This window comes from Chaetura pelagica, unplaced genomic scaffold (genome assembly GCF_000747805.2).
Source record: "Chaetura pelagica isolate M959 unplaced genomic scaffold, ChaPel_1.0 scaffold135, whole genome shotgun sequence".
NCBI lineage: Eukaryota > Metazoa > Chordata > Aves > Apodiformes > Apodidae > Chaetura > Chaetura pelagica.
Genome location: NW_009953649.1, coordinates 3,521,730 through 3,548,201, shown reverse-complemented (window position 1 = coordinate 3,548,201; position 26,472 = coordinate 3,521,730). Strand labels below are relative to the sequence as shown.

The window sequence follows — 26,472 nt, the reverse complement described above, 5'->3', positions numbered from 1 at the left end:
CTACACCCAAGCCATTATCTTTCAAGTTAAAAGGTAGGACTTCCTTTTCTCCATTAAAGCCAAAAGTATAGAAAGACTCCTAAATTAACATCTTACTCTTACAATATACAGGCCCATGTTTTCTAAAATAGCCCTTTGTAGGGATGCAGAATCTTCTATTATGACAGGATTTGAATTTCATCTTATGCAAGAAAGAACAAGATTTTCACTTAGTCATTGCCTACAACGTTCAGTGGCTGTGATTCACTCCAGGGCTGATCCTGAAAATAACGTGACCCGTGGGAATTCAGTGTGTTGTTCCAGCAATAACACCTGCAAGGAAAAAACAACAACAAAACCTAACAAAAAACCCAAACAAGTAACTAAACCAACCAACCAACCAATCAAACAAAAAACCCAAACAAGCAAAAGCCTAATTGTATCTCATGTCCACAATGGGAAGTATGGAAACACAAAGGAAATCACTCTGTTTTTACCGAACAGTAGCACTGGTATCAAGCTGCAAATAATTTGCCACCTGCCATGTCTGGATAACATAAAGACATATTCCACCACTGTCAGAATGGTATGGATGCAGTAAGTTTAAAATTACAAGAAAACTCATTCAGGAAAATCACCTTAGAGCAGACCTTCCTTTCTTATGTCATATAATAAGCACATTTTCAGCTTTTTAATTCCATATTGCTGCTCTAAGCAATAAGTGATTGATGATTTGGCAAAGGTATAGTGACATTCTCCAATAATCTTGGAGGGGAAACATTATCAGCATTTACTATCCTCCAAAATATCTTTTTCCTGGTTTTGAGATTGTGCAGTTTGTGTATGTGTGTGTATGTAAACACCACGTGTACAAAATGCCAGTTTCAGCTTCCATAGAAGTCTATTGGACTATGTCCACAGACTGCAAGAGAAAATGTTAACCAAAAAAGCCCACGAAGCCAGCATTCAATAAAACAAACATTTTTTATTTCAGTACTGCACTTAGCTCTGCATATAGATGGATAGGAAGATCCTGGACAGAAGGCTGTATTCCTCCTTTTGGGTAAACAGAGCCAGAGTTTTTGTTGGAGCCTCTTGAGTTGGCGGTATCTTTAAGTTTTCTTTCAGCCTCAACATAATGAAGCTAGGAGTCAAGAGAAGGAAACTCTCTTTTCAACATTGGATCATTACACTTAACAACCTTCACAGAAGAAAAAGATACAGCTTTCAGGGACATTCGTCACAAAAGAGCTGCTCCAAAGCATGCTCTTGGTCATCACATACTGGTTTTATTTTCTACTAGGACCCATTACATCCTTTTAGCAGCATATTTTTAAATCTGCTCTTATTTGAATTTCTATTTATGCTGGTGTACTGAGCCCCAGAGAGACTTACTTGTAAATTGGAATTTATGTCTGTGCGCATGTGCTTGTGAATATATATATAAACACACATGTATATAGACTTACAGAATGCATTGGGTTGGAAAGGACCTTTAAAGGTCATCTAGTCCAATATGCAGCCAATATCTAGTCTATATGCATGAATCACTCTTTGTTCTAACCTTCAACTTTGATTACTGATTTTTACTATGCAATAGATACTAAATGTGGGCTGAGCTACTGGTCCTGACCTGAACTATCTCTCCAATTAAGCTTCTTCTCAAGTTTGATTGAAAATACAACACTCATCATGCCTCTGTATCAAAGGGGAAATTATTTTATACTTTTATCTCAAAACTGCTTCCCCCAAAACAAAAGAGAAATCTCCCCAGGGATTATCCTTGAACTCCTAAACACAGATTTTAATATGCAGAGGTAGATAAAGAATCAGGATTCTTGTTTTCTAGTTGTTTAATATGTGCTGTACACAAGAATCCTGTCATATTTCAAACACTGCAGGTGGTATCTCTTTGCTGGGGGAGTTTCTGTGTTGTCTTATAGAGGTTCTTAGCTGTATTTTGCATTATAGGTGATCAGGAAAGGAGAAGTGAGTTGCTGCTGGATTTGCACTGCTTGCAAGGAGAATGAATTTGTTCAGGATGAATTCACATGTAAAGCCTGTGAGCTTGGCTGGTGGCCAAATCCTGACCTCACAGGTAAGGACGTGTCCCTCCAAATGCATTCCCATTTTACACAGCACAAGGAAAATGGTGTGTGGTGGAAAGTAAAGTGGCAGCGTGCAAAGATATTACGGGTAGATACTTAAACACGCATCCCAATGCAGTGAAATTGCAATAAGTGAAAATTGCTATATCTTTTGGACTACTTCAACAGCAAAGAAAACAAAATCAGCAAACTTTGTACCAAGAAGTGACACAATTTGTCTGTTCCTCCCCTTTAGTTAACATAATTATTGATAAAGCTGTTAAGACTACTAAAGAAGTTAGCAGCATTTGCTGCAGTTTTAGCAGTAATTATCAAAAGAACTCAATGCATCCTTGTCAAATTGACTTGATACTCTTTCTGATTATTCTACCATGCAGTCAGTAGCACTTTATCTGGGAGTTCAGGCCATTCAGTAACTGGCTACCAGACTTCCATCTGGTATACAGATCATTCTCACAGCACCCACCAGCAAGAGGAACGTCAACAAAATCTTCAGAAAGTCTGGCAGAAGGAAACAGCTGTGTATATGCTTTGGATTAGTTGTATGCTGTGGCATCTTTCTGTTATTTTGTGCTTATCAAGGTGAACCTCCACACCTGCTCTAGGCTTTGAAGCACCACCTTGACCTTGGGCTTTGCTCTGTATCACTGTAAAAGACTACTGACAACTCTGTCCCATGCCACACCTGCAAATCTTGGCTGCCAGTATTCAGCAGGGCATCATTTCTGGTCAGAGAAACAATCTGACTACCTAGCTGGAGATCAAATGTGCAGCTTCTCACATCTTTGCAACTTCTCACATCTTTGTCCTTTAATATGACTGGCTGGCACCTAGATGTTGCTGCAGCTTTTAACACATAAAGTACTCAAGCCTTCATTAAATAGTTCCAAGAGATACTATTAGTCTAGTCACGGAAGCCAAGTGAGCTTTCAGAGGATTTATTTTGAAAGGGAAAGCTGGCCTTTTCTCCAACTAAAAGCATATTAGTAATCACAATAAACTGGGAAACCTGACCCATTGTCTGTTTTGGCTTTCTATGGAAAATAAGCTATGATCATGTCCTAGATGTTTGTCTATCTATGTATATCTCATACCTTTCACCCCAAACAACCTCTCTCTCACTCTCTCTCTCTCTGGTAAGCAATTGAACCTACTTCAAACAGATTTGATAGGATACAGAAATCTCAGTGATTTTTCAGTTCTTTCCTGCTTTCATGTAAGTGGATTGTAGGAAGAGGAGCTGTTGAAAAATACCTTCTGTAAGGATCCTAGTTGTGGAAAAACATCCACGGAACCCTTCATAAATGTCCTGACCACTGGAAAAGCTCACATTCAACTCCCATCACTTAGGACACAAGTGTCTACTAATTTTAAAGCAGATATCCATAAGCAACAGGGTTATGTTAGTCCTGGAGGTTTGCAGAATTGTTTGTATCTACTAATCAGGAAATAAATCTTCTTTTAATCAGTAAAGCAGAACAAGAATATAATGAGACATCAACGTTCACTTGCATGAATATGGCTCAGTGCTACCAGCTGCCCAAAATAGCTAAAAAGGGGGCATGTCAAAAAGACAGGCACTGCTGAAAGGAGTTGAGGAAAACATCACTGCTGGAAAGAATCTCAGGGGCATGTTGCAATCTATTAACTTTTAATGAAATCAGTAGATGACCTGCTGATTTGTGTCTCTTCTCAGCTGGACTGCTGCTGTTCTAAAATCACAGTAGCATCCACCAAATACTAACATAGCCATTGACTGATTTCCTAGAGAACATAAAAATGGCAGTCTGCTCTTGCACAGCTTCTTCATTCTGTCTTATTGAGGAAAAAACTTTCTTTTATAACCCTTACAATGCATGTACTTGGATTGCAGCAAAAAGTACAACGTTGCAAAGAGATGCTGATGCCAGCCTAATCTTTAGAAAAGGGAGGCAGAGCTAGATAAACTCTGGCTCTTGAACTTTGTGGGAGTCACCACTGGTACCATTTATTTTGTCATTCTTTTTTCTTGCCAGTGTTTCTCCCATAACATGTTTTATATAGATCGCTTTTTCGTGTTGTATTGAAACTCTGCCAGTCACCATAGCATCTAGACACAGAGGTTAACAGCTCACATTTCAGAATGTTTTTTCCTCTACCTTAAATCTTGAATGCTAAACATGTATGGGGTTTTAGTCCCATTTTCAATCACAGATGGAGGATCTAAAATCCTTAGCCTCTTTAGGAAACATGAAACACACTAACCCATTTCCTAAGACATGCTTTTGAAGGTGCTCATTTTCTCCATTTGAAATCAGTCTTTGTTGCTCAGCAATCCTTTCCTGACATTTTAATTTTATTTTTCAATGTACAGTTTTTTTAGATCGCTTCCCCCAAATATGTGTTCAGTGGAGTCAGCAGGCACAAAGGATTTCTCACCACAGATGGTAAAAACCTGACCTGACAAATAGTCACTAAAACCCAGGTACTAAGGCCTTGTGCCAAGAAGAATGGAATCTTTTATAGTATCAGAATCTAATATAAGAAGAATGAATGTCAAGCTAGTATGACAATTTGCACAAATCAACTTAAATAAGAAATAAAACAAGATAGACAAGAAGTTTTATAGAGCTATTATGAAATGAATCATAAAGGTTTTGGGCCATCAGTTACCTGGGCTGTGTTAATGACCTCAGAAAATATCCTGCATTTTCTTCTTGGCCTTGCAGTATGAATATATATTTTTTATTTTTTTAATCTAAAAATCAATTAACCTTCTGCTCTAGAAAATGATTGATGGTTAAAATGCAGGGAAAATAATAGATGAAAGCTACCAAGCAGCTTTTTACTATAAATTTTTAAGTGTGAAGCTTTTGCCACTCGTTCTCTGATTTTTTGAGATTTAGGTTAGCTGTTGTGTTTTTGAGGGGGGAGATTTTTTTGGGTTTGTTTTTTTAAGCCTCTAAATACACCATTTCCTGGGTATCCTCCCCCAGTATCAACAAGGTTCCCTAGCCCAATTTTAGCTGGGAAATGACCCTCACAGCAGCTGACAACCAACAACTGTTTGCTGTTAGAAGCAGTGCAGGAAGCCTTCTGCAATGTTTTGTTGCATATTGTGGCTCTTGGGGCTTGCTGGTGCACAGGAATTACTCTGATTTAACAAAATAGTTTTCTAAGATCTTACACAGCTTAAAGCAATCAATAGGCTTAAGTACCATACTGCATTAGGGCTAAGGCTTTGAAAATATCATTTAAGATGGAATAATGTGAGTATGACTTGATACTGCTAATCTTAAAGCCCATGTTGAAATGTAACCCTTCCAGCAACCACAGACTGGCTTCTTGTTTAAGAATGTATTAAGTAATGACCAGGAGATTCTGATTCTTAGTCTTTTCTTACATCAAAGGAGACAAGTTTCACTCAGGGCTGTGGCAGCCAATGGCGAGAGATTTCCATTTCTAATAAAAAGCTTTTCCTTCACATTTCACCATAAAAATATGGTTGGAAAAACGAGTGTCCTCACCTATCTGAGTCTTGAACAGATCACTTTGAGCAAAACAGAATTCCTTTTCTTTATAAGACCTCCCATTGCCCATACTATAATTTCTATTGGTTTTGGTGTTACAGATACCTGTAACATTCTTACCTGCAGTTCAGTACACAGTAGTTAAGTCAGCCCAGTACTCTTAGAGACAAAGAGTGAAGAATTGTAAGACATTCTTCCAGTTCATATGACATTGTCAGACATTAAAAGTTCAAGCAGAAATTTTCTATGTCAGGACTTTGCCTCAGGCTGCTTTTTAAATTTCAACAAAAAACAATTTTTCATCTATTATTTCTCAAAATGAGGTTACAGTAAAACTGCTCAACCCTGATCCATACCTCTGCTTACTTCTCCTATATTGTGAAGGAAGGACTTTTTGTTTTTGCTAGAGGTATCAGTTGATAAATTTGTGCCACCCTGTGAAAGATGCATATCAATTGAGCAAAACTATGGGTCTCAGAAGCTTTAACTCATAGAGGTTGTTTTCTGCAGATATAATCCATACTGAGAAGGAAGGGGCTGTATATCACTTTTGCTCCTCACAATATATGGCATTTGCTAAGATTTAGCAGCAAAACTGAGAGGAAAAAATGTCTCTCTTACAAACTACCTTTTCCCTGCTCTGTTCTCAGCCACATCCAACAAGCCAGGCAGGCAGAAATAGTCCATTTTAGTCCAGGATGTGAAGAGCTGGACCAGCAGTGTTTGTAATGTGATGTGTGGGTAGAAGTGACTGACTAGGAAAATACTGAACTGGAAGGGGAACAGAGATGAGGATGGTGAGGGACTGGGAAGAAAGATATTTAAGAAGTGGAGGAAATGCAAAAAAGATTAGCTTGGTCCAAGGGAAATGGGAGGAAAGCAATATAAGTTAGTCCATGGGAAAGCTACCCATTCTGATTGGTAACAATCCTTTCCCTGCTGAAATGAAGGGATGGTGCTGGATGGTGTTGAGTTTGTCTGGGTTCTCTTCTCAGCTCCACCTCTGATATGCTGGGCTTGTCAGCAAATATCTCAAGGAAAATTAGGAAAAAAATTCCAAATCTCATTTTGCTTTGTAGCATCCTGAGCAAATGTTTGGGACACCCAAAATTGATGGCTGTTTTTTGGACATAATTCAACCAAAATTTTCCATGCTGCAGCTCACTCCTTTGTGAAATGTTTTCTAAGAATACATGGCACATAGACATAAGTTAATGCTTCGATTTTATTTGGAGCCAGAAAAAAACCCACATATTCCTTCTTCAAGCAGATACCTTTCTAACGCTCTGTTTCTTTTCTGTACACTACAGGCTGTCAACCCATCCCTGTAAAGTACCTCCAGTGGAGCAATATAGAGTCTATTGTGGCTGTGGTCTTTTCCTGCCTGGGCATCCTGGTCACCATGTTTGTCACCCTTATCTTTGTGCTCTACAGGGACACCCCTGTTGTCAAATCCTCCAGCCGGGAGCTCTGCTACATTATCCTTGCTGGCATCTTTTTGGGTTATGTCTGCCCTTTCACTCTTATAGCAAAACCCACCACGACATCCTGCTACCTCCAGCGCCTTCTGGTGGGCCTGTCCTCTGCCATGTGCTATTCTGCCCTTGTGACCAAAACCAACCGCATTGCGCGCATCCTGGCAGGCAGCAAGAAGAAGATCTGCACCCGCAAGCCACGTTTCATGAGTGCATGGGCCCAAGTAGTCATTGCCTCCATTTTGATCAGTGTGCAGCTGACACTGGTGGTCACGCTGATCATCCTGGAGCCCCCGATGCCCATCCTCTCCTACCCCAGCATTAAGGAAGTTTACCTGATCTGCAACACCAGCAACCTAGGCGTCGTGGCTCCTGTGGGCTACAATGGACTCCTCATCATGAGCTGCACATACTATGCCTTCAAGACTCGCAATGTGCCTGCCAATTTCAACGAGGCCAAGTACATTGCCTTCACCATGTACACCACATGCATCATCTGGCTGGCCTTTGTGCCCATCTATTTCGGGAGTAACTACAAGATCATCACCACCTGTTTTGCAGTGAGCCTGAGCGTGACAGTGGCGCTGGGGTGCATGTTCACCCCTAAGATGTACATCATCATAGCCAAGCCTGAGAGGAACGTCCGCAGTGCCTTCACCACCTCAGACGTGGTGCGTATGCATGTCGGGGATGGCAAGGCACCTTGCAAGTCCAACACTTTCCTCAACATCTTCCGGAGAAAGAAGCCTGGGGCCGGAAATCCAAAGTAAGTGATTAATTGCAGGTTCCTCTCTTTGCCTCTCTTGGTTGACCTTAGGTTGCTGAATAGTAAGGTATGTAACATTTTTTCATCTCATGTGTAGCAGAAAAGGTGGAAATAATATTTTAGATCTAAGCCTCATATGTAGATTGACATGTTGCTGCCTATTTTCTCTCCTGCTCTAAAGGCAGCCCTGTGCACAACTCTCTCTACTTCTGAGGCAGGTCAGGCAGTGGCAGAGTAACCAAGCTTCATTTGCAGCTTCTCCCATCTCTCTGTACGTGTGATGGGGATCTCACACCCCTACGTGAAACTGCTCTGCATTATGTTCAAACAGAGGGGCTGTTGTGGCCTTTTGGAAAAGGGGACCAGAAATCTATGTCTGACTTGTTGTAAATCACATGTACTTGTCTAAAGCCACCAGGATGTGTGTGTGAAAGCTGGGGCTTGAACATTAGTTTTTAAGGTAGTGTTTTGTGCCAGTTCTCATGATTGTGATCCAAAAGCACCCTTCATGCTATCCCTACACTCTATTTAATATTCAGAACTATGAGTAATACTCTTAATCATCATTAGTGTAAACTGGTCTATGTTCTCAAAGTCAGTGTTGGTGTGAAAGCTGCAGAAGTTAACTGGTGGTGAAAATGAACTTGCATGCACACCTATCGAACCTGTTATTTTCCTTGCTAATCATTAAAAGCAACTCAGCTGCAGCAGAGGGGGAGTAAGAACTGTTACTTCACACAGCATCTCCCTGTGAGCAGCTGTTTGCACATTATTATCATACTGGTTTTTAATATTTAAAGAAACACCATAGGGCTAGACATGAGTTTAGATTATGTTTGCCCCAATTAAAAAATAAAAATAAAAGTAAAGAAACAGTGAAGTCTACATTTCTGAGCTTCCTTATAGAATTAAAATTCTGTTAATTTCTCTTTGGGATCTGTAGGTTTCTCTGAGTCACTGGAGTTGGTTTCAGCCAGTTTGCATAAGAACCATTTTTGTATGTCCTAGAGATGGAGGGGATAAGAATGGAGGTAATACTGCAGAGAATCCATGCTGTGATCAATTTTACCTTTATGCTACTTCAGTACTTTTTATTTTGTTGCCAGGCAAGGGGTCAGAAGAGAAGGGAATGGAGACATAAGTAACCCAGATATACAGGCCAATGTGCCACAGAGGCCATGATAAGGCTGCCAACTTCTGAGCTAGACAGAGAGGAAGCTTGGAGTGGCAGGCAGCCCTGAGAGTCCCCCATGCAGGGACACAGCTGAAAATCTCTGTGGCTCAAGAGTTTGAATTCCATGCAAATAGAAAGATGAAGCCTGATCCACCTTCCTCTGATTCTACGGAAGTTGGATGGTGTTTTACACGTCCGTAAGAAAGAGATCTGGTATCTCTGCAGAGGAGTCTCTACCTAATGCTTGGTGTCTTTAAGATTATGCCAGACAAAACAAAACAAAACAAAAAAGACAAAAAAAAAAAGACAAAAAAAGAAGAAAAAACAGGAGGACTATTGAGTATATTAGATAATGAGAAACTTAGTAATTAATTCTTCATTGTGTTCATTGTTCTACTTTCACCAAAACAATTGTACTTCAGAAGACCCAAACACAATGTATTTAGAACACAGTCCATAATATGAGAAAGTATTTAATCCTGTTAAAAAACTGAGCTTCTCTCTCAGCATTGTCACCTTAAAAACAACAGGCATTACATGAACCTTTTTTGCAATTTGTTCCATAATTTTATAAAGATTTTCTTGACGTCTCTTGTTGCACCTGTGTGAGCGATATGAAGCAAAAAGCCCTGCAGAATTTTAAGGTGCTCTTCTAAACTAAAAGTTCAACATGTAGTTGATCTGCTTTTTTTGTCTGAGGTCAAACCTCCAGATCTTTTACAGAGCAAAATCCCAACCTCTGACCTAAACCTCTTGTGTAGTTACTGTTGTGTTCTTCACCTAAACCAGCAGAGATGCAGAGGCATGCCAGGCTTGCTGCTGGAGGAGGATAGCATGCCCCTCTGTACGTGGGCACACAAACATGCCACAATGGAAATAAAGCCACAAGACAGAATAAAAAGTAATTTAAGGACTTGGGAGGGTATTTTTGCTCCAGGCAGAGTCCATTGCAAAGCTTGTGAGGACATTACACTGATACAGATAAAGAAGTGTGAATCAGGGAGGAAACCAAGAAGGAAAAAGTAGAATTTGCTGGAGCCTTTGAAGCACCTACATAACTCAAATGTGTAGTCACCTTCCTTCTGAAACAGGACTTGAAACTGCTGAAACATGCTTAATGCCCACACGAAAGGCCACCAGCCTGATTTTCAAATTTTCAAATTTTCTTTTTAATTTCATTGGGATTTTTTTGCCAGCTTTTCAGTAATTCAGATCCCTGAGTATGTTGCTCTGTTCTTGATTCTGTAATTGTCCCTCCTTATGGCCATACTTTTTTGTCTGTAAGTGGCCAGCAGTGCTCGACTCAAAACATTCCTTTTCCAGATGTCTTACAACTTTCCATAGATTTTCTTGTTCCCTCTTCTCTCTCTTCTTAGTTTTTTTTTTCTCTTTTTCAATTTTAATCTCTCTCTTCCTGTCTGTATCAAACTCTCCACCGCTAATCCAGTGAATTCCGATTTGTAAACAGAAAAGTGGCATCCATCTAAATTAAATCGGTGTGCAGATATAAACTGAGTTTTTAAAATGGAGATTACATTTACACAAGCAAGACAAACTTACATAAACCTTCATAGAACACTCACATGCAATGTTGTGGTATTAGTTTAGCTAGTATAGCCTGGAGACCAGAGCAAGCCAACCCACTCTTCCTTTCTCATTCCTAAAGTAGAGCAAAAGAAATAACCAGGGAAGTCTACTAACACAGGATGTATTAGGCAATTCAAAACCTTCAGCTGCATCTGGTGCTGACACAGAGATCAGAAAATCCTCTTGAAAATTGTCCCAGCTGCATCACCCACAGAGTTTCAATGAAATTAATTGTTTGGTAATTTAAATAACAGAGCACATTGTCTTTACTCATCTGCTGCACTCTAAAGATTCTATGTGCAATTATGAGGGTTTGAACTCTATCTTTCTTGGTTGAATTAAACTAGGAGGAATTACAACTAGCACTGTTTTAAACAGAGCAGGTTGGGAACTTTACAGTGGAACGTTTTCCATCATAAAATTCTGGCCTCTTAAAACGCTTCATGGAATTGGGCTTTGATGGAAGGAATCCTCTCTGGCCAAAGAGGGATGAAGGCACTGGGGATGTGTGAGGGAACCTTACCCCATCTACCATTAGCTAAGGCACTCACCGTGGTTAATGGCATCTCCTTCACTTCCCAGGTGAACAACCTATAACTGTCCCAGGGCAAGTCTTCTCCTTTCTCTCTGTTCTTGACCAGTAATGTGTCCTGGAAGACAGAAAAAAATCCTGATACAAACCCAGGGAAATGCTATGTATTATTTTGTGAGAGACCTTGAATCTAGATCTGAAAGATCCCTCTCAAGCATCTTTAGTACCAAGCTACTGTCAGTCTCTCCCTCTTGTCAAATGAATATTTAAATATTTATAAAAAATGGAACAGCTCCATCAGGATGTATTGAGAGAGGATGATATCTACTGCTTTTATTGAAGCTTTGTGGGGACATTTATTGTTAGAGTTTGCTACTTGATGAGATTATGAGATCCTGGCTGTTGAAGCATGATGGCATAGCAACATTTTTGGGAGAGCCTTTTTAATCCTCTTCTCTTTTTTTCAGCTGTGAGATTGTAACTTTTGGGTATGGATCTTGCTGTGATCATTAACTATGCTCTTGACCACAAATGCTACTTTGGTGTATAATGGTCAATCAGCTTGAAGAGCAGGACTTCTGTACAGTGCCTGTACAATTGCTTCCCTGAGGAAGTTCTGCTCCTTTCTGTACTATGTGCAGGAAAAAGAACCAGCAGCATAGAAGATGCTGATCTTGAGATCTTAATCTTGATCATCTCCAGTTACCACTTCAAATGGAGCCTGCTCAATGTGTAAAAGGCTAAAGCCAGGCCTGCAGTCTCCAGCTTGTTTTGCTTTTCTATATTACACACACGCTTCAAATAGACCTTGAGCCACACAGCAAGGCTCATCTCTTCTGCCATGCTTCTTGTAGGCTGCAGTGGCATGACAAAAATCAGTGTTGCAGGGAGGACAACAGGGATAAGTTTGTTGTGCATCGTTGCATAATTATCTCCAGGTTTGGCAGTGATGCTTTAGCTGCTGCCTTAGTCTTCACATAGAAATGATGTTTTAATTTATGTTGAGACCTCAGGTCTGGACACTGTTTTAGGGCATTTTGAATCAAAGTGAGGATTTAGTTGTCAAAATAAGCTCTGTAGCACAATTTTAGTTGATGGAAAAGCCCAATAGCAAGACTCACTGAGTGGCTATGATTCCACATAAATGTGTAAACCACCTGCTTTTCCCTTTGTAATTTTAATGTATTTGCATTAAATATTTGTTTTCCTCTGGCTGTCTGCCTCCAGAAATGAATGACTGTTTAAAAATATTTCCAGGCATATAGGTTTTGTTTATGTTTTTAATATGTTTTGGCAGTCCCTGCCTTTTGGCTTCTCTCACAGGCACCCACTCTAAGCAGTGTCCAAGCAGCCACCTGGGCCAAGGACCTCTCAAAATAATTTTTTTTTTTCCTCCAACAAAAAGGGTCAGGCAACCCAACATCCCCTAGTATGTTCTTCCTGCTTCCTTTATAGGAGCCTGTTCCTGTTCTACATCCTCTCTCCCTGTGTACTGGGTCCCTATATACAGCTTTTTAGCTGGAAATGAGGTTTCTCAGCTATCTCTAGTAATATGTGTCTGTTCCCTTACCAAGGCTTAAGGAACCATCTTCTATTCTGTCTTGCCATGATCTTCAGGTATACCTAAGTTACTATTTCTCTTTAAACTGACTTGCTGAGTTGCCATTTCATCTTGAGCAAGCTGTTCTGACATGCCAATGGACTCATTTCACTTGGTAACTCACAGTCCACAAAGGCTTTTTGGCTCCTCAGATATTCATTTTCAAAGCCTCCCTCAGACACCCAGTGAGGGGAATCTTAGCATAAGTACATCCAGAAGGCAGGACATTTTGTTTCACTGTTTTTGATGTCAGTGGGAGGAGGCCCATCCACAATGTAGTACGTCAAGAGTTGGAGCATCCAGAAACAGAGTAAATGTTCAGCATGTTCAGCTGCAGTCACACAAATGCAGATATTTTACAGTCTCTCACTTGATCCACTTTGAGTGCTTCATCATTGGAAGAAATACTCAGGAGTATTCCCACTTCTTGCTCTCACGCTACTGCTCTATGCAGACAATATGCAGTCTTCAAGCAGGGGGTTTTGGAGGAGAGGGAGGAGGGGAAAGAAATATGAACAGAAGTCCTGAAAACATTTTTAACATAAGTAAAAACAATGGGTTTTGTCCTGACCTCTGCAGGTTCAAGCACATAAAATTGAACCAAACCAATCCTAACCTGGCACAGCTGCACAGGAAATATTTCACTCTGTCTGAAATCCATGGAAAACATATGAAGCAAAAACTTTTAGTGAAAAGGGTAAGGAGGATTAGTAATAACTGGTCACTATTGTACCTTGTCCTATAAAAGACGATATATTGTTAAATTCCTGAACTTCAGGACATGACCCTGACCTGAGAAGTCTGAAATGTATTTAAGTACTAGCTTTGGTCCTAAATTGTGTCACCTAGCCTGCAGCATGTGAGAATTATCTTTAAATGCTTGTTGTACAGATTACTGTCTGGTGTAGTTTTATCTTTCAGCATTGCCAAACCAGTGTAGAGACAATTGCTGAATCTCATAGGAAATGGTAGGCTAGCTGGTTTTGTAATTTAGAAAATGGAAGCAGTGGGTAAACTTTTCATGTCCTGTAGTACTACTGCATACACAATCAGACAGCAATTTATTTTTAACATTACAGACCTTAGAAAATAACAAATTCCAAGGCACTTTCAACTTTTTAACCTGCTGGGCCTGCACAGCCATCCTGCTGAGACTTACCCTGGAGGGAAGGAATATTATGGAAGAGAATTTTGACACAGCTAAATCATTGTAAGCTACTGCAAGTGGGAATTAACACAAAGATTTAAAAGTAAAAAAGAGAAAGATGGAAAATTTATACAGGACAGGTTACATTGTTTACTTAAATTAATTATTTGTCATTGTATATCTGATCTTTCCAGTAACCTAGAAATAAAATGTCCAGACCCTCTTTTCAGTGCTGACTTCTTACAGCAGTGGCACCATGGGGTGCAGGGTACTGTCCTGCTCCTTGGCTGCATGGCTCCCAGCTGCCCATCAGGGCAGGGGGGTCCACAACCACAAGCACTTGGTTTGCCCCTGAATTCCATCTAGGACATATAATGAAGGAATTTGCTTCCTTCACAGTGCAGATAGAGCCGTGGCAGCTCTGGTGTGGCCACAGGTGCCACCACTGTCACAGGGAAGACAGGCAGCACCCTGGTCTGGCCTGACTCATCTCCCCATCACAGCCCTCCCTGGTATTTGCTCTGCTTCTGTATGCAGTGTAGTTCTTCACCCTTTTCTGAGGTCACAGTGGATTTTTGAGAAAGCATCTGGTATGCTCACCAGAATAGTTGAAGTTTTCAATGCCAAACTTCTCTCTCAGCTGCTGGTACATTTGCTGGCTTTGCTGGGCTATTTTCTGGGCTTAAACCACTAATGATTTTGTGGGTACATAGCACTGTGACAGGTAACAGCTCATACCCAGTTCTTTCACATGTGTGATGTGAATTTCAACTAAAAAGCAATTCAACAAACTCAGTCAAGCTGTTCAGTCTTTATCACTAGATTGATTTAAGTGAATATTTAAAACTCCCAGAAGACAGTTACATATTTCCAAAGGGACTCTTACAATTGATGTTGAAGAATTGTAAAGAAACACAAATAAGGGAGTCTGAAACTTAATAAGCCAAGAGCAATCTCTTCTAGCACTGCTGCAGGGTTATCCATTAAATTTGATCTATGTAACTATATCTAATATTGTCCTGTTAGCCTTGAATTTACATTTTCTTTAATAGATATGATGCAGTTCTGTACCATGCATCTGAAAAAGCACGGGATAGGTGACAAACAACTCTGAGATGTCACTTCCACACTTATGTTCTTTCTAGTGATGTAACAAATGTGTGTATCTAATTATATACCAAGTTGTGTATCTATGTATATATGTGCAATATAACCAGTTTGGTGACAGAAAATTTGCTTTTTGCATCTAATGAGAAATAAGTAGCAAGGCTGCATAAGCCTTGTAAGCATTCCTTGTATTATACCAGGGAGTCCCAGTATATGCATAACCAACCACATGTCACTCCAAAACCAAATGGAGGAGAAGGAGCAGGGACAGATACACAGTAGTATTGGGATGACTGTCATTAAGTACAAGCCAAGAGATCTGGCACTTAAGCCTTATTCCTCTGGGTTTCCTTCTGTGACCAAACAGAGGCTGCCCAAGACTACATTTAAGAGAAACAGGAAAAACAATGAGGTTCTGCCATGACCTCCCAGTAAGAGCAGCCAGGATAAACCCCCTCAGACAAAACCCAGGTTATATTTAATTAGTTGACAGGGCACAGTGCCTGCATCTGGGCTCCCATCCAGACTTCTGCTTCTTTGCCGCTCAGTTGGAGCCACATTTTATTTGGATGGTCCCTTTAGGTGAAAGGGCTGTTGTGTAAGGTTTTATGTAATTTCCTCCCTTTCTCAGAAGTTGCCAGTCCAGGGCAATTTTGCCCCTTTCTTTTAATGGATCTTCATAACTCTGTTCTCCCAGGGATTTTGACAGGACATAAATCCAAGGAATGCTCTTTGAGCACAGCCTGGCTTTTACCAAGTACACCCAGAGAACTTCGCTTTACAGCTCCTTCTCTTGTTTTGCTGCTCTCAAGCTGCTGAATCACAACATGTTTTACTTACGGGCACTGCTGTAGTACCAGGCAGCTGTGTATGATGAATCTCAATACTTAAACATAATGATGCATAGATACACAAGTACATCAGAGGGGAGGCTTTATAATTACGTGCCACAATAACCGCTTCCTGATGGAAGGGAAGCAAAGGCAGAACTACAGAAATCCCAGGGAAGGCTACTACCTTCCTTGGCATAAAACACAGCAATGAGGACATCACTTGTAATTTAATTTCTTGCTTCACTGGATCACTTACTACATTTCCTTGTGGTTTTGTATTTGTATATATTATTGATTGCATTTTTATTCTGAAATGTAGTCATAACAATCCAGCTACAATGCTACAAAAATGCACCAACTCAACAGTGAGTGATAAAAACAGCTGCATTCATATGTAGGTACAAGCAAATGATATTAAGCTGCCTAGCACTAAAATCTCACATTGTTTTGGTTAGAATTCTCTCTACAGAAAAATAAGGAAGAAATCTCCTTTTAAGAGTGTCAGGTAAATAAATGTGTGCAAGATAAGCACCTAAAAAGCCAGATATTTCCCTATATTACATATAGAAATCAGACATCAACTCTCACAAACATAAAGAAAACCTCACCAACCCTAGTTTAGGGTGGTGGTGTGAAATAAATTTTTAAATGCATAGCAGTCATTTATTTATTTAATTCAGCATCTTAAAATGGAAATGGAATAAAGAACTAAAACACAAGTCTGCTAGAGGTACTTTAAGATATTTTTTTTTAAGTCAGAAATGTATTTTACCTTCTTCCTAGCCTCAAAGGTGTGATGTTTCAGCCCTGTGCCTCAGTTACTCACCTCCCATCAGCAGAAACAAACAGAGCTGTGATATTTCACAAACACATGATAATTCATGTACAAATACTTGCTAGAATAATCATGGAGGATATCCTGCAAGTGTTTATTCTGCAGGGATCTCTGAGCTACCCTGTGATTTCATATGTCTGAGCTAATTTAGAGGTGAACAAAAACTTGGGTGGATCTCTGATATTCTCTATAGAAGGATAAGGCTATAAACCAGCACAAGCACTATACACATTTATATACAGTTAATACAGGGGTTTGGGTTTTTCCTCAAATGAAGATGTAGTCTGAAAAATATTCCTCATTCATCCCAGCAATGCAATGCAAAGTCATTTATGTGAAATGCAGAACTACTGCTAACTTATTTAAGCCTTTTGTCATCCTTAGGGACACACAAGCACATAAGAGCACAATAAGAGGACAGCACTCTCAGTTGTCACTTTTTTCACTGATGTGAGAGGCACCTTGCATCCTGGCCTGTCCACTGAGCTTATCCCTGCCTGTGATGAGCTCTCCTCTTTCCTCAGGATGCCCCACAAAACAAAACACTGCAAGACAAACTGCAGATACTGCAGATACTACAAACAGATACTGACAGAGCACCTGATTTTTAGCAAGACTGTAATTCATAAGTGAACTTGCCCCCAGAGAGAGAAAACGGTGCAATATTGTTAAGGAACTGTAGGTGTGTATGATTTTCCACCCTCTTAGAAATTAAACTGTTTGAGCAGGGTTTTATCCTGATTATACAATGTTAGTCCAATATTTCTCTATGTTTCATTAGAGAAATACCTCCAGGGCCCCTGGTGGATGACACAGGTACATGTGTTTTGTTTGCTGTGGGAAGAGGCCCACATGTTGCTCTCTTAGTTGGTCAGCAACGTGTTTCAAAACAAATTTGTCAGGGTGATGTTTGCTGTCACCAAGGCACAAAGACCTGACTAGCCTGACTTATGTCATGATTTTAATTTTGGAATGCTTGTTACACCTCTTCCCTACCCTAAGGAAGGATTTGAAAATTTTTTTCACCAGCAGTAGCTCACATTAGCTCTCCTCCACTATTTGTACTCCCAGAGCTGAGAGTATTTTTGACAACGGGAGTTTTACTAAACTTTGGAAACAGAAGTCAGGCAGCTTCAGTTTACTCAACAGTATGAACCACTGCTGATTGCACGAGTCTTTGTGGGACCACAACCTGCGCACTTTCGTGCTTTGCCATCAGCAGCAGCTGAGTTCCAGTAATTACAGAGACAGGACACAGCACACTAGCTGGGCACTTGCAGAAGTCAATTTTGCTTAAAATACCTCCAAATTCAGACACATTAATTTACAAACACCTGTGCCACCTCTTACAACTTTTGATGCCATCCTAATTCACATTACTTTCATAGAACACAGAAGAAGACGCAGAGACTGGTGCCAGATGCAACGTGTGGCAAACTTCTGGTGCAGTATTCGGGCCAAAATTTGGGTGTACTCTTTCCTAAATACCTGTCCCACAGATGTTTGTAATGGAGATTCTTTCTTATATTTATTTTTGTCTGTGGTGATATAAGAGCTTAAAAAGGGAATAGTTAGAAATTTCAAAATCTCCATCTTTGTTTCCTGCTTGATGGATATTCCATCTTTCCTAAATGCACTAAGAACCATTCTCACCTAGAGCAGAGGTCTGACCATATTCTCCTCTGTTCTCCTAGTTCTTAGCTCTGTGCCCCAACAACTCTGAATGGGCACTTTGGGGTTTCCAGAGCCAGGTCTGGAAGTCTGCAGAACAAACTATGGCAGGTAGTGTCCACAAAGAAGATGTACACTCTCAAAGGGTCACTAATAATCATGGCCAACAACAGACATTATGTTCTCTGCTATGCCAGAAGACCGTAAGAAACCACCTTAAGTGTGGGTTGAAAAGGAAAGTGTGTTGTACCAATAGAACACCTGCCTCCACACTGAAGTTGTTAAAGACTACCTCGTTTTGAAATAACAAGTCAGCTAATTCTTCAGAGCATGTATATGCTCTGGCATTCAGCCTCCCACACCTGACAAACATAGGTTAAAAGGCATTATCACTGTAAACAGCAAAAAATTTTGCAGGCTAGAAGTAATCACGCAATTTGTCACTTTAAAGCCCACTTGAAAACTAAAAGCTCCATATTTCTTATTACTGCATTATCAACAATTTACCGCTTGTAGCTTATTGCTTCAGTTATCTCTTCTAAAGCTGTTTCCCCTTCTCTGCTCTGTGGTTCTTCTTCTGTGGCATTCAAGATGTGGTTTTCTTCCACCCTGTAAAACTAACCTTACAGAGAGGGGGGGGGAAAAAAAAAAAAAAGTTAAATGATTTTCACTGGATTGTCCTTGAGCTGGACCTCAAGATGAGATAAACATTAATGTCAGCACGAAGAAGGTGTTCCTGCTGCCCTTGGTTTGGAGAACAGAGGTAAGAGTTGTCCCTTTCAGCAGCAAATCATTAGATTAGCTCAGCTGTGTTGCAGCACCACAGCTGGGGATGTCAAAGCTGATGAACTCTAGCAAAACAAGAGCCCCCTGATCTGATTCTAGCAGCTCCTCACTAGTAGAAGGTTTGCTGGTGTTTGCAGTTTCAGTCTGATCAGTCCCAGGTACCCCCAGAGAATAGCAGGCTCAGTTTAAATGCCCATCTGCAAGGGGGCTTTTATTCTTTTTATTCTAGCTTCTATACCCTCCTTCTCTTTAGTCAGCAGTATTACACTTTCCTCATCCTTAGAGTTTTAAAGCCAGGAATGTCTGCTCTTTTGCTTTCCTACTTCAAGCTTTTGTTAGTCTACCCCTCTGCTTCCATAGAAAATGTTTTTTGTGTGTTCTCTTCTGGCCATTTCTTTTCATGGTGCAAGCTAAATAATTTCAGATGGTTCAGTTGAGCCTGTTTTAGCTTACTTGCAAACCTTGCATCCTCAGATCAAGGGTTGTCTGGAAATTGGGACTTAATCCACACACTCATTTTGTTGCATCCCAAAGGCCCCCAAACCAGCCAACTAACCAGACAGGCAGAAGCAAAATACCCCCCCAAAAATAAAAAAAATATAATAATTCCAGAGTCTGTGTAAGCCCCCATGGAAGGATTATCTACCTTGAGCAGACTGACAAGGACTGACAAGCAGCTACACTGGAAAGCTTGGGCACAGCAGCACAGACGACGGCAGAAAATGCCCAGGGAAGAGATTAAGCGCATGGGCAGTGTCAGCCCCGCCAAGCCGTGGGCTGGGATAACTGATGCTGCTGCCAGCTCTCCTGTCCCAGGATGCAGGTTAAAGCCCTGAGGTTGCAGGGGCAACCCAGCAGCTCTGCAAGGGTCCTTGGGAGCTCATGTGTGTGCAGCATGGGCTCACAGGGGTGTTGTGGGAGCTCACACGGGTGTGAGGGCAGTGGGATCTTGGATGTCTGGGTAACATAGGCTCCTGTGGGGAACAAAGTGTGGCCCCAGGCATCTCTGTGCTCCCCTGTCAGTATGCAGACCTTCATCCTTTACTTTCTCATTTCCTCTGAAACTAAAGGCTATACATATACATAAGGCTTAATCCTTAGGGTTCTATAAATTATCTCAAAAGTCTCTCCTACGACCATCCTGCACAACCAGAGATTTGACTTTGGCTACTTTGGGCTACCATAGCCTGTAAATCCGCAAATGTTTTAAGATGCCTTAAGCCAGAAATTACACCCAAAGCCTTCCTTTACCCCATGCTATCCCTTCACTTACGCAGGGACAGGATCCTGGACAGCGATGCTGTGAGCTGGAGGAGGGAGCTGGTAGCATTTTTTCTTTTTTTTTCTTTTTTTCTTTTTTTTCTGTTTTAACTGTGACCCAGATTAGTTATCTCTGTCATTCCTTGCATCTTGATTGAGCAATTGCACCAAGGGTTGTGCTGGGGCAGAGGGGTGGGTAGAGCAGCAGAAGGAAGCAGCCAGGAGGACCAGAGCCCTCCTCAGGGCACACAGCTGGCTCCTGCTGACCCAAGACAACCTCAAGGGCAGCCTTAGCTCTGCCTCTACCACCCAGCTCAGCTCTGGGTCTTTTTGGGCATCCTACTAATACTATGTACTCCCTGGTGACTGTTACCCTTCTGTCCTCTTCAGCACATGTTCACAGTTCAATAGAGAGTGTGTGCGGTGAGATCCCTCCTGATCCTCAGTCTTCCTCAGGTGATAATTAGCTGTATGTCCCACTCTGCCTGGCAAGGCTGAATGACCCTATAACTTCCCTCCTACTTGTAGTGCCCTTTGCTCCACAGCTCTTACTGGTTTCTTTCTCTCCAAAACTGTCACTGTGCCATTAGCATAATTAAGTTAAAATTCCAAGCAGTCATTTCCAACCACCACTTAGCTTGGAATTCAGGATTTGTGTTTTTAAAATTAATTTGTTCTGAAAACCTGTCCATCTTCCCAATTTCATCTATTGGCCTAATTAAATATATTCCAGATCTTGATCTTCTCTCAGATCTTCACTCATAAAAAAGATATTGAAAATCTGGCACCCCCTCCTACAGAAAAAGGACATTGCTTTGCTTATTTTTATGCAGAAATCTCTTGATCCATCCCTGACAACCATAAACAAAACCTGACCTTTCAAGGATGCAAGATGATCATCAAGAAAACAAACATGCTTCTGCTTAGAAAGATGCTAGATTTACAGAGGCAGAAGTATCTGGGCTGAGTGTTTAGTTGAGCACTTTACTGATCTGGTTCTACATATGAAGCATGTTTACCTCTCCAGTCACCTTGCAGACTGCTAAAGGGTGGAGGAGGTGAAAAGCAGGGTAGAAAGTTTGTGCTGTTGCTGAGCTGTCCCTTGGGAGTGTGGACAGGAAGTCTGACTGCTGGAGCAGGAACTACTCTAGGGTGTTATGACAGTGTGCCACAGGGCACATGGCACAGGGCTTCTTTCCTGTATTACAGGTAGGGGTAAACCTAAGTTCTTAAAAACTAGGGGATGATTCAGGGCTATCACTGTAAGTAACAGGATGATGACCTCTTCACTTCTCTTGAATTTCCTCCACACCTTCCTTTCTCCCTGTTGTTAGTGATAATAAATTGTTTCAGAGTAGATTGTACAGAATTTGATGGTGTGCTTTTCTGTATGTTTTTGACTGTGAGAAATGTGAAAGCTTTTTGTTACAGCTTGGGCAATGTCTAGTGTAGAGGATCTTCAGATGAAATGGCCTGCACTTCAGTTATCTTGGATGCTACACAGATTCATTCAATTTGTGTCTGGAAGAGCAGAGAGAGTAATTACAGAGCAGAAGGTGAAGGTTTCTAGTTTCATAGCTGTTCAGATTTAAAACATTACAGATAGCATTTTCCACTTTCTTACAATCCTGACACAGCTGTTTGCCTTGTGGAATGATTCATTTACACTTAGCAGAAAAAATAGTGGCAAGTGTGACTTTTCCTTCAAATCCTTTATATTCCTCACTGCAGATTTCAGCAGGCCTGTTACCTAGCCTATTCTGAACAACTAGCTAGAAGCACTTTTCTGCTTCAAAGAACATAAAGTAAAGCAATTAATCCCCTTCTTTCAGGAACCCTCTGCACTGCCACTTTGCTTCCTCTGCCAGACTCCCTGTTACTGCACCCAGGGGTTCATTAGAAAGCAGTTCAGACACTTTCATGATGGTATGTCAACTCCTCGTTCAAATGCACAGAAGATACATCCTGCCTCTGGGCTCAGGATACAAATAACCGTTCAGCAGGAGTTACCCTTGAGAAGACTGCCCCCAAAATGACCTATTAATCCTCATGCTGTATAGATGGGCAGGCTACCTAATTTTTTAGTAACCAGAGAAAAGTATGTGAAGATCCACTACTGCCTGCAAGGCCAGGAGGAAGAAGGGAAGATACATTGTCATAACTAGAAATAGAAGGAAAAAAGTCCAGTAAAGAGATCTGGGCATCAATCCTGAATCAGGGCTCTGCAATACTAGCACACACTACTAGTAAGACGAAGCAAGCCTACAAGGATACTTCAAATTGAATGCTTCAAAAGCATTTATTCTTATTTATGCAGTTGGCAATGATTTGATATTTGCAACATAATTCCCTGAAGTATAATCAACACATGCACTACCTTTCCCATAACACGATAAATCCAAATTTCACAACAAATCAAAATCAAAATTCTACTGAAGCATGAACCTTGAGATTTAAAGCTGATTTCTGCAGTGTGTATACTGTATGTCACTGTATGGTTTCCCCTTTTATCTTGACCAAAAGGCAGATCACTGCTTTGATCAAGCTTGGCAGCATTTAAACAGTCTCCCACAGAATATAAACCTGGCAAAGCATTTGGCGGTTGCATACTTTATAACACATAATATTTGTGTTTGATTTTGGCTAAGGAGCAATACTGCAGCCATAGAAAGGGAAAAGTTAACTGTGTTTTGAACATGTTAGGAGTAATTTTGGACTGTTTGAGGAAGAAAGCTTCTTTCTTCCTTTCACATACAAGGATTTCATAACAAGACTTACAGATACCTAGAGCTTGGAGAGCAAAATGCTCTGAATTCACTCTGAGGTTATATCTGAGATGTACAGAGATATACAGAGTGGGAAACATGGGATGCAACTAAAAGGAATTTAGAAGCAACAGAAAACTGCTATAGCTGAGAGATGATAGCTGGTAAAGCGTTTTGACTCAGAAAGACCCAGGTCCCAAGCAGTGCTCTGAAACAAGAGCTTTCCACCTTTTACAGGGTCCCTGAATGAGGGTCTCTCTGGCTGTGTGCCCTCTATTGTGCATACACCTCTGCACGTCCATGAAATACATTTAGAACCGGATTTTTCTCTTGGATAATCAACTGCATGTTGCTACTTGTTTTATGAAATATGCTCCTGTGACTGAATAAACCACTAATTTCTGACTTGGAACAAAGAAAGCACAGAAAGTAGAAACCTCTTGTTCTATTAAGAAATTTGAGATCTGTAGAAATGTTAGATAGTCTGTTTAATCAGAAGCTGAATAATCTCTGTAAATTTATTGGGGTGTAGGAGAGAGTATGGAAGCTAAATGCCTAAGTATAATCACCTTTAAATTGTCAAATCTCAGAGATATCATTACACCTGACAAGGATTTAAATCATTCTAGAGATTTCAAAGGGAGTAGGTTTACAAAATTGCTCAGCAGTATGTCTTATTTGTGTTTTATTCATAATAGTTCAGAAGTCATCTCAAGGCATCTACCTCTCCAAAATGGGTATGCAGGTGTTCTGTGTACATCATGCTGTGCTCCCATGCTTCAGTATGTGATGAGGAGAATGGCTTGTTTGGCTCATGAGCAGCTGTACTGAGTATGTAGTACATGCACAAACCATCCATGAATCTGTTGTTTTGAGGTGAACAGAAGTCTGGCAAGCATGCACTATGATTGTTTGATGGGGTGAAATGCTGAATTTTTATTTGCATTTTATTTGCAATACAATGACAACTTTTTTTTGCAGAAATTCATTGATACATTCCATGTGCAAAAATACCTGAGATTTTTGTCAAAGCACGCTCGTATGTGTATATAATTTTATTGATACTGGGGAAGACAAACTGGGAGTTTGCATCTGCTTGATAGGGTAAGGGAGAGGAGAAAAATAAAGTGGAAATTCTCTTGTTAATGGCCAAAATTGCAATCTGCAATCCCTTTTGAAAATACTATTGCAGATAGAGCATCTAGGAGACTCTTCATTTTGTATCTACCTCAACAAGGCCAACATTTCTTTGCAAAAACAAGAAGCACATGTAGTGAAATCATATATAATGAAAGCTAGTGACTATTCAGCTAGAGCTCAAAAGTAAAAGAAAGGAAAAGCAGTTTATGGGAATATGAAACACAGGAAAAAGCAGGAGCTGAGTATACATTAAAAATGCTTGGTGATGCTTTTGTAAATAAGATGTGAAAGGCAGATGCTCCTTTTTCATCATTTCACCCTGCATTGAGAATACCAGGGAGAATTCCCACTGACAGCTAAATGTACAGCAGCCCTTGCCATCTGGTATGTAAAGTGCATCAAGGCTCAGCAGAGGAAACAGGGACAACCACCATGAGAATCTATTTTAAACAGTACCTGGCTTGAGCCAAGGAGAAACCTGTGTGGCAAGTCAAGGTGACTGGCCTAATTAGTAAGAGGAGAAAAAATGGGAAAGCTCACCATGACCCTTAGACATAGGTGAGGGACAGGCACCCTATTGAGTGGTCTAGCCACCATGTGTGCACATGTGTATAACCACTCACTGGGTGTCTTTTTCTTTTCAATCTTCAGGAAGAGGCAGCCAGAGTTCTCGCCCACCAGCCAGTGTCCGTCGGCACATGTGCAGCTTTGAAAAATCCCACACTGCAGTGAATGTGTAAGAGAAGCTGCATGACAAAGAGTGGTTTTACCCCTTGCTTTCTCTTTCTCATTGGTTTATCATGTCTAATGATGGGGCAAATGTGGTGCATGCCATAAAAAAAATGGGAAATTTGCTTATGTCCCCTGTTTCACACAATGCCTTAATCCACTTGTCCAGGTGTGATGAAGAGGACACTGAATATTTTTTTGCAGCTTTTTTTTTTTAAAAAAAAAAGACCTTGAATTTTGTCTGTAAATGCCTACAACTTTGCAAAAACATCCTTTTTTTTTTTTGTACTAATTTTATCTTCTTTTTCCATTTATCCAACATTTTTATTCTTTTTTACAGTTTTGCATGGAGATGACATTATCCTGCGTGCTTTTAACAACAATCTAGAGGCTGTCTGACAGCAAGACACCTTTGCTGTGCACAGCTCCTGCTAACTGTGCTTGTTAGTGAACTGTTGCAGGGTGAGCAGAAGGGAGGCAGAAAATACTCACAGAACAGGGAAAACATGAGCAGACGCATGTAAATAAAACCAGCAGAATCTGCCCTATGAACAAACAGTTGACCTAAAGTATCTTTAAGCAATAGCAGATAATTTTTTCTTGTTATAATTTCTGAAATATATTAATATTCTGCATATCATCTGTTCAGTGAATAACAGCAAAGTTCAGCTTTTCTGAAACAAGAAGTGCAAATACTGCCCTTTCTGAGCAAACACAAACCTGCTGGAGACACATTGCTAGCTGCTGCAGAAACAGAAAGGCCTCATTTCTTCCAGGACAGATTTATGCTCGTTTCCATCTGATAAAGTGCAGATGTGAACCAGCCTTGCTCCCTGCTCCCTGCCTCCTGCCCCAGGGAAGGCTGTGCAGTGACTAGGTGGAAAGCTGCTTGTGATCCACTGACATGGCATTTTGAGCAGCACCATCTCTGTATAGCCAGAGATGCTGTTCAGCTCCTCTAATCTGTCACAAAGCACTCTAGCTCTCTATATGCCTCTGACAGTCTATGTTATATGTGGGCAGGTAGCAGTGATGTTAATTCAATCAAATCCACCCCTCTGGATTGCAGATTAGTAGAAATACATACAATAAATCATATACTTTTAGCACTAGTGACAGTTTTACAGGGTCTGTGAAGCAACCAGATTTACCACCCTGAAAGGCAAAGTTTACAAAACCAGTGTAAGGACCAGTACAAACATTTTATTATTAGCTACCGATCAGACAACAATGTGCCCTTCTTTTCTGATCTGGAACAAGTGCTGCAGATTCCCAGGGCACAGATTGCCAATTGTCTGTCTGGAAAGACTGATGATGAAGCAGGGGTCGAACACAGACATACCAGCAGCAGGCAAAGAAAGGCAAATACAACAACAGATTTTATCCAAAATAATGGGCACAAGCTATAAAACTCCTGAGCACAGGGAACGCTGAACCTCCCACTGTTTGCATGACAATGTTTGGGATTT

The 26,472-nt window shown here is 40.7% G+C and overlaps 1 protein-coding gene across 4 annotated transcripts in view; it reads left to right on the top strand.

The window, feature by feature from the left end:
* The window catches only part of GRM1 (glutamate receptor, metabotropic 1), a 163,583-nt gene that overhangs the window by 126,468 nt on the left and 10,643 nt on the right, over positions 1-26,472 (top strand). For 2 of the 4 annotated variants that reach the window (XM_009999979.1, XM_009999980.1), the window contains exons 8-9: positions 1,951-2,077; positions 6,907-7,837. In XM_009999979.1, coding sequence (XP_009998281.1) covers positions 1,951-2,077; positions 6,907-7,837 — 1,058 coding nt within the window. Of the gene's footprint in view, positions 1-1,950; positions 2,078-6,906; positions 7,838-23,832; positions 23,872-24,925; positions 25,047-26,472 lie in introns of those variants that run through there. The other 2 variants (XM_009999982.1, XM_009999981.1) reach the window with 2 other exon arrangements.